At 37.4% G+C, this 9,119-nt stretch overlaps 1 protein-coding gene across 2 annotated transcripts; it reads left to right on the forward strand.

Annotated features, from left to right (window-relative positions):
* Positions 1-328: 328 nt before the first annotated feature.
* On the forward strand, positions 329-8,904 carry nufip1 (nuclear FMR1 interacting protein 1). Of its 2 annotated transcripts, none has more exons than XM_066662863.1 (10): positions 329-674; positions 1,142-1,206; positions 1,314-1,418; positions 1,511-1,573; positions 1,668-1,744; positions 1,835-1,927; positions 2,424-2,578; positions 2,688-2,822; positions 4,037-4,293; positions 6,052-8,904. In XM_066662863.1, exons 1-10 carry the CDS (start codon positions 431-433, stop codon positions 6,949-6,951), a joined length of 2,094 nt encoding a protein of 697 aa, XP_066518960.1. In that variant the 5' UTR covers positions 329-430; the 3' UTR covers positions 6,952-8,904. The 2 variants fall into 2 exon arrangements, with proteins under 2 accessions (XP_066518960.1, XP_066518961.1); XM_066662864.1 differs by having other exon boundaries at positions 1,317-1,418.
* Positions 8,905-9,119: the final 215 nt, after the last annotated feature.

Below are 9,119 nucleotides of genomic sequence, written 5' to 3' on the forward strand. Positions count from 1 at the left end.
CACTTCAAAAGAAATATTCAATGGTTTCAAATGTATTAGTACTGGAAAGGATGCATAACAAAGTACTTTTTAAGTTGTTCTGTATAAAGGCAAAAGTAGCCATTTTGTGCACATACTTTTGGCTATATAATGTATTTAAGACAATAGCAGGTGTGTAACAATGAATTCAGTGAAAGAAGCAGCTCCTGTGACAAACCTGTTTAAAACCTGGTCTAGTTCATTTTTTTTTTTTAGATACAAATCTTGTCCTAGAGCGCCATCTTGTGTTCGGCATCAATCACTTTACAGGGAAATGACGTTGGATTGAGGCAGCACGTGGGCAGGAAAACGTGTAGTCTTAGCAGCATGGTGTAAGCTGTTTAGGTGAGAGTAAAGGGAATAATATAGTGTTCAAAATAGTTAGTCATATTTATTGAAGGAGTGGAAGGTCATGATGTCCGAGTCTGGGAGTTATCCGCCGCCCAATCTGAGTTGTCCAGCTGAAGAACCAGTGCTAAGAGCCCCGACTTTCCAGTGGCAAGCAGAGAAGTTCCAGGCGTCCATAGACTGGAGCTGGGTTCAGACTCCAGCTGCACCACCGGCCTGGAACTACAACCCAAATTACAACCCCACTGCCCCTTTCGGTGGACACCAAGCTTCCTACTACCAAAATTATCAACAACATCGATATCCTGGTAAGTTGTTGGCCATGGAGTCCTGGAAATGTGACTTATTACAAACAGTTATGTTGTCAATTGTTACTGTGCCTCTCTGTGTGTATACATCAACCATAGGCTTATTTACTGAAAGGGGTATTGATAAGAAAAACACTAAAGACATGGATAGATCACTGCATAATAATAAAGAAAATACATCAAATTTAGGCATAAAATACCAAGACATCTGACAGATACAAAGATGGAAATATGTCATATATTAAAAAACTACTATATCAGACAAACTATAGATATGTAGAAACATAACATTATAATGTAAACTATTACTCCATTTAAAAACCCACTCTAGAGTAAACGCATAGCCACATCTCATATTGTAGTATGTGGGTAGTATTTGTAGCAAAGCATCATAGATATTTTTCTGGTCACTGTCAATCAATTATATTCATTACTGAACTGTAGGAATTTGATCTATTTTTTGGCAGGTCCTCACCATCAAAACTATCAATATGGAAGACAAGGCCCTGGCCAAAATAAGTGGGGCAAAAAAGTAAGAACTATTTATTTATACATATACTTATTTGTAAACTTACTGCAAATTATAAATATTTCGTTGTAGCATAATGATTAAACCAATATAACGTTTGTCTATTTAAGCAGAAAAAGCAGAAAGAACCAGAGTTCAGTCACTTCTGTGACACTTGTGATAAAGGCTTCAAAAACCAAGTCAAGTACAATGAACATATTGCCCAACACGTGAAGGTAATTCAATGAATTTACCTGCTAGTCAGACATGAACTCTTGGGTTTTTTTGAGCAGAATTATAATTATGTTATTTTACGTCACCTTTGCAGTGTTCAGTCCATGATTGCAGTTTCACTGCACATGAGAAGATTGTACAAATCCACTGGAAAAACGTGAGTGCTGTTCTTTAATGTTGTGGGGATTTATGAATGATATTTCATACTTCCTACCAATTACTAAATATATTTACATATTTTCATGATTCAGAATCATGCTCCTGGAGCAAAGAGAATCAAATTGGACACCCCAGACGAGATTGCAAAATGGAGAGAGGAAAGGAGAAGGTATGGTCATTCAATTATTATTTTTTTTTTATTAATATAAAATAAAATGTTTATATTCAAATTGAATTAAACAGTGCTTTCTGTGTCAAGGAACTACCCAACTCTGAACAATGTGCAGAAGAAAACAAAAATGATGGAAATCAAAGAAAACAGAGGAGATGTCCTGGAGACAGCCCAGTTTGGGTGCGCTTATGAATTTTTATTATTATTTTTATTTGATTTGTGTGACTGCTCTCTCTATGCTGCCAGTTAGTCTCGCATTGTTAGACTTACTATGGAGAGTCTGGTAGTTTTTACCACTTAACGTGGCTAAGAAACCTATTACTGCAGTAAAAAAAAATTGACAGACATGCAAATGGACCAGTCACACGTCTGCTATTTTGGTGTGACATATAAGAGGAGGCAGATAGCCAATCAGAATGCAACTAGTAAAATCCTTAGTAAGGATTTTATCCCAGGAAATTAGAAATCCCAGTAAGGCCAACTTAATGCGCTGAAAGTATCAGACTCTCCACCAGCTTGTGGGCGGAGGCTCTGTAGCTGAGACTAGCTGCTAGTTAACACCTTTGGCATTTGGGGTCAATAATGTATTTGATTTTCAATGCAAAATTGAAGTCTTACCTGTTGTTTGCATTTAAACCAACATTAAACCGGTGTTAACTGATGTGTCACCTAACAGTCGGTTTAAAACTCGTGGTCGAGGGCGTGGAAGAGGTGCATATGGTGGCCATCGACAGTTCCACACAGAATGTACCAAGATGGAGCAACCTCCAGCCCTTGCTTGCCCTCCCCGGGGTGGAGACCCACTTGGAGCTTTGGCCAACAGTGATCCGGGTTAGCAGTCAAAGTCAAAACACTTGCAACATTAATCTGTTATTTATTAATCATTCATTAATTTACTTTGAAGAGACACTAAAAAATATATCTGTATCTCATTTTTCAGATTCTGAAAAGGAGGACCTAACAAAGGAGAAAAAGGCTGCCATGTTTGTCGCTCCAAAAAAGATGACTTCTGCTCTGGGTTCACTAATGTGTAGCTATGGTGGAGACATAACCGAGAGTGAGGAGGAACCGGATGGTCAGTTGAGATACTTATTTATATTTATTTTGTATTTCATCACAGCTCCAAAAAAAAATAAAAATGTGAACATTATCTATATTTAGGTGGGCACAACACAACATCACACTAAATGACAACAAATAACCACTATGTTCTGTCAGATATAGCATGCCTCGGCCCATTTCATTTCAAGTGAAGTGGATGAGTTAATTGCAATGCATATTTATAATAGTTTTCCCCAAACAAGACAATTTAACATCACAGCGTGCTTTCCTTAGTGCATGTTATATCTGTACTGTTTTCTAAGTTACAAGGCACTTGTTCAAATCCCGGAAAGAAAGGACAATGCCCCAAACCCCAGACTGTGGTGTGGACCACATTTTAAGAAACTGGACTAAAATAAGATATTTACAAGAGCTGTCATTTTTAAAAAAACATTTTAAATCATTTAAATGCAACATCCACAATTACTCACAATTTCTCACAGTGCTCACAGCAGAGAAACCGCATCTGGAGGTGCTTAGATTTCAGAGAGAACTCCAAATATTGAAAATCATGAAACGAGATAAGGATATTGCTTTATTCCTGCTTCAATAGTGGGTAATATTAACTAGATTTCGCTGGTTTAGATTACTTAGAATGGAAACGACTAAATTTGGGAGACTGCTAACTGCATGAAAGTAAACACACAGGAACTGATAAAAAAAAATTAATCCAATTTGAGTGACGTAAGTTTTTGTGGTAATTTTTTTCCTCAAACATACCTTTCCACCTTAAAAGACTTCTGAACGTAAACAAACCAGAGAAAACAGCAGTTCCACAGAATCGTCAAAGTTGCCTTTAAATATCGTCTCTTTCTCACATTTTTTTAAACGAGGGATAGTTCTGCAAATGTAGTCGTTCTCCTTCCTTCTCTTTCTTTTAATCCTTTTTCACTCTTTGTCATCAAAACCTTTTATCAAACGGGATGCTGTAGGAATGGCATCAGAATGCTCCAGAGATAATCATCTTTGTATAATGAAAAACATGCATCTCCAAAATAGCAATTTTACAGGAGAAGAAAGAAAGAAAGGAATCGATGTAAAAGCATTTCATACAAAATAATGTTGGAGCATTTCTATTGACCCATTCATCACAATGTGAAGATTTGAGTAGTCTGAACTTAGAGAGTAAATAATTGGAACTGGGGAAATGGTTGTTCTATGTATCTATTTACTTATTTTCTCTATCAGACACTCCCATCTTGAAAACTGCTCTGGCCTTGGAGGAAAACAAGGCCTTGCTTGCAACTGGGCAAAACAATGCACCAAACTTTAAGAAGAAGCCAACAACCTGGAAATCAGAGAAACAACATCCTATGGATCCTTTGCCTGACCAAAGTTACAGAAGAGACCATGGAGGCCAAAGAGGCCGGGGCAGAAGGGGAGGCAGAGGTGGTCGTTGCCCTAACAGAGGTCCACAGAAATGTCATCCCACCTTACTGGAGATGGTGAGAAACACAAGCTTATACTTGAGAATCAGCTAGTGACAAGATTAATTTGTTTTATTAAGATTATTTTTATGTAGTACAAAGAAAAGTAAGTAGAAAATAACTGATGGGATGGGAATCGAAAACGAGTTCACAACTGTTCCGTTGGAATCATATAACAGCACTGATAGAGAGGTCATTAACTTCAGAGGCATATTTATCTGATGGCTGAGCATAGATAAGATACACTGCTGGAAACATGCTACAGGTAGTTTTGATGGGTTGGAATACATTTTTGTAAAATGATTATTTCTTATGAGACTGGGAACAAAAAAAGCAATTTTTATACACAAGAGCCACTGCTGCCCGACTAAACAACACGTCTGTTACAGTGTGTGAATGTGTTACTGTATGTTACACAATAATTAGCTCTATTCGGGCGTAACAGATTTATGCTTTGACTAAACTCTAAATGAAAATGAATGCTATACATATCCCATACATTGTCCTATCCACACATCTGTATATGTAGCGTTTTCTTTGTTTTACAAAAGAAATTCCTCCTCATTTAAAAAATGTCTGCATCCACATGAAAATGCAATAACATTCCATTCCAGTTTAAGTTCTGAAGCAGTTTCATTCAGTCTTTCTTTTTGTTTTTTGCCATTTGCCGTTTAGTTATTTTATGTCCAACCTTCAACTGTGTAGTGTGTTAAATAGATTTCATTATTTTCCTTACATGCACTTCTTAATATTTTAAACCCACCTTAACATGTGCAGTAGTTACATTCTGGTACCTGTATAGAATTGTCTCCTCATTGGCAACTTTGGAATTGTATAATGACCTACTAAAATGCTGAACATTTTTAAGGTGAAATTTAAGATTCCAAAGTGGCAGATATTATTATAAACAAGAAGTGGACCAGCCTGTTAATGCTGCACAGTTAATAAAGACCAAAAAAGGAATGTGCAAGTTGATGTGTGGATTTTAGAAAGCTGCATTTTTCCCATCCAAACAACCACACGCTTTTAAAAATAAAGGTGCTACAAAAGGTTCTTTGAGCAGTGCCATAGAAGAACCACTTTTGGAAATATGTCTAAATTGGTAAAGAACCTTAAGAGTGATGGTGGATTTTTAACTTTTTAAAGGTTCCTCACTTTTTCCTCACTTTTTTGCATTTCTTAAACAAAAATGGTTCTTTATAGAACCAAAAGTAGTTCTTCTATGGCATAGCTCCAATAACCTTTTGTAGCACCTTTATTTTTAAGAGAGCACTGAAAACAAAGGTTTCAAAAATATATTCACCCTAGAAGCTGTGCTTGAAAAGCTTTATTTTTAGTGAAGAAAAAAGCAATTTTCATGTGAATGGGAGGAAATCAGAAAAATATAAAAGCATCTCCCAAAATATCTGGACAAGGCCTGAGATGATTACATCATACAGATTTTCTAATCCTTTATTATTACTTCATTATATTATTCCAAAACAAAGAAGCATTGTATTAACTTTTTTTTAACACACACACACACACACACGTTCAAATATTATTAGGCTGACATATTCTAATCTCTGTTTTAAGAACAGCTGCTTTGATGCTGCACACCTGTGTAGGTCTCTCACAGGAATAAAATAAATCAAGAATTGGACTGATAAGCAGAATCTATATTAGAATTTTATCACTGAAATCTTATCAATTCCCATCCCTAATAATAATGGATAATCCATAATGTATTGCCTATAATTTTGCTAATTTTATATTTTTGCTGTGTTTGTTTTATAGTTGTTGGCTCCAGATATTCGCCACGAAAGGAATGTGGTATTACAGTGTATCCGCTATATTGTCCGTAATGGATTCTTTGGCCTAGCTCATAAAAGCTCTAACGTGATTATGCCTGAAACTGCAGGAGTATCTAGGAATGCTCCTGTGTCAGATAATAAGGTTAAAGGAAGGGGTACCACCGAGGAAAGTGTTAACGGATCTCAAACATCATTTTTGCGGAGAAGTTGCCAGGGAAGTCAGCCAGAAGAAGACAGCCGGTCATTTGTGTCACAAGATAAAAGAGGAAATTATGTGGAACCCACAGAGCCTGGCTTGGAAGCTAAAAGAATATCAGAGTCCAGTCAGACAGATTCTGGGAAGGTCTGTCAAGGCACAGCCGACTCCCTAGTTGAGTTTAAGCATAGCAATGGAAATATAACTGCAGAAGTGAACTCGGCACAGACCGATCAGACAAAGGTACTTCCAGAGTTATTTGTGAAGAGCTTACAAGCTGATGAATGTTCCAGCAGGCAAAATGGAAGTCATCCTGGCAAGTTAACAGCACCAGTAGACCAGAATGAGCCTTGTCATTTGTTGCAAAATGCAGCTCTGCTAGATCCTAAGGCTTTAACTGATGCTGATCAGCCTTTTCTTAATGTGGCAGCTAAAGGACATGAGCTTTTGGCTCAAAGCTCAACAAACCTCCCTTCAGGGCTCCAGCAGGAGAATATTCAGAGTTCCTATGAAGGTCAAATTATGGTTCAGAGCCAAGGCCGATTTCAGGAAAATAAAGACTGTGATGTTGCTACAGAGAAGAAGCCAAGAATGCCCGCATCTGAAGGAGCACATGTTCTCTCTGTTAAATCTGTGTATGATGATGATATTTGGGAGGTATCCGCAGACACTGATGCTGCTGAGTAAATCACTTAGATTTTTTTTTCTTTTTTTTGATTTAAATCTTAAAATGACTTGTAACAAAGACCAAAGCTGTCTGAGTTTATTATTTTGTTTCATTTCTACCCATGTTTCAGGCATTGTGGCGTTAATTGATTTCTGTTTAACACTTAGAATTCTTTGCAACTGGTTTAATTAAATGTGAAAACTACAAAACTGATTGTTACAGTTGAGTTTTCAGCAGTTTGGTTTGAAATAGTGAATATATTTACTTACTAAATATTAATGATGAAAAAGTTTAGAAAGGGTTTGTGTACAGACCTTGCCTATAAATGTGTTATGGGCTTCTATCAATCGTAATACATGTTGTGAAACTTTTTCCCCTCCTTCTCCACAAGGGGGAGTGACAGCAGACCAATGCAAAAACTAAAGTGTTTTTCCATCTTGTAAGCTGAGTCACTTTGACTGCATTCACGCAGCAGTAAAGAATGGCCTTTAGATACACGCACACACAGATTTATATACGAAGCCTTCACAGTTATTCCTTGAGGCATAATTTTGTGAAAATATCAGAGAGACAGGGCTCCCAGATTGCCCAGTAGTATGTATTGGCACTATTATTGGTGTGATTGCAGGCTCTGTTGTCCCTGAGAGTCCTAAAAGGGCACAATTGGCCTTGCTCTCTCTGGATGGGTGGGATGACTCTTTCATTTCTTCATCGCACAGCATTGTGCGAGTCAGCACAAGCATATATCAGCTGATATGGTGGGCCTGAGCTGTCCATGCTCTCCATTGGTGTGGGGGCTGTCCAGCGTAGTTTAATTATCAGCAGTGCAGAAAGAGGCAGTTCTTGATATCACTTGTCTCAGAGGAAGTATATGTGTCCTCATCTTCCCAGTTTTGGTGGCATCATGTGTGAAAGGGGGAGTACAGCTGTTAGCTAAAAGACTAGAATTAGAGATAACTCATTATTGGGTAAAACTGCTAATATTAGAACAACTGTTATCAAGTGTTTCTCCTCACTACTGTAACGTAAGCTTCTGTTCAGCCTAGACACCACAGACCACCTAGTCATAACTGCTTTGATTAAACACCAATAAATAAACCATTCACATTTTAACAGCATAACACTTTGTATGGAGAGCAGAAGCATGTAAAGAAACACTAGGTAGCATTTTTACCTTAGAATTGCAGCTTCAAAATCATTGTGATACTCTACTGACCTGTAACAGCGAGAACAGTGCCTCTGTTGTTGCTACTCCAGACTCAGCACGGCTGAACATGCACTATGAAACTTTTGGAGGGGAATAACATTTAGAAAAACAAACACCGCCACCCTGATTTCAGGAAAGTGCTGTAAAAAGGATTTACACTGCAACTGTAGGGTTTCTATAAATGCTGAAATACGCTAAGGCTTGGTGCCAAACTTAACTGCCCACTCAAAGAAAAAGCCATTCTGTGAAAAAATATTCTGTGGTCAAATGAGCACACATTTCAGCATGTTTTCAGGAAAAACGGACTTTGAGTTCTCTGTGTAAAAGATGAAAGGGACCATCCAGACTTATCAGTGAAAGGTGCAAAAGCTAACATCTCATGGTACGGGGTGCATCGGAAACCATGGCATGTCTGGGTTATTTATTTGTAAAAGTGCAATTGATGTAGAGTTGTACATTGTGATTTTATAAAACATATTTTTGCTGTCCAAATAAAACATACATTTGCAGGTGAAGGGAAGAAAACACCTTAAGTTCAGTGGAAGTCACTGTAAAAAGATTTTATTCCAAGTAATTTTGGAGCATTTCTATTGGCCCATTCATCTGAATGGATTCAAAGGATGTAGAAAACTGAAAATCGACAAAAATAGATATGTTTTTCCTTGGATAGCAAAAATATGCTATCATATAGGCAATGACTAAATAACAATGTACAGATCAAATAATGCCTACAACAACTGGATACATGCAAATAAATGATTGGCAGGGAAAAATAGAACTGTGAAACAAGGAGATTGTGTTAACTTGTTTTGATGCCTCTGTATTGTCAATTTCAGAAATGATTACCATTCTTGGCCAACTATATTACATTTTGTACGGCATAGTAGTGCAACAGGTAGTGTCTGTGTCATATAGATCCAGGGTGCTGGGGTTGTTTTCAAGGCCTGCCTTTGAGTCCCTGAGGAGTTTGGTGTCTTCGTA

Source organism: Hoplias malabaricus, chromosome 3, assembly GCF_029633855.1.
Source record: "Hoplias malabaricus isolate fHopMal1 chromosome 3, fHopMal1.hap1, whole genome shotgun sequence".
Lineage (NCBI taxonomy): Eukaryota > Metazoa > Chordata > Actinopteri > Characiformes > Erythrinidae > Hoplias > Hoplias malabaricus.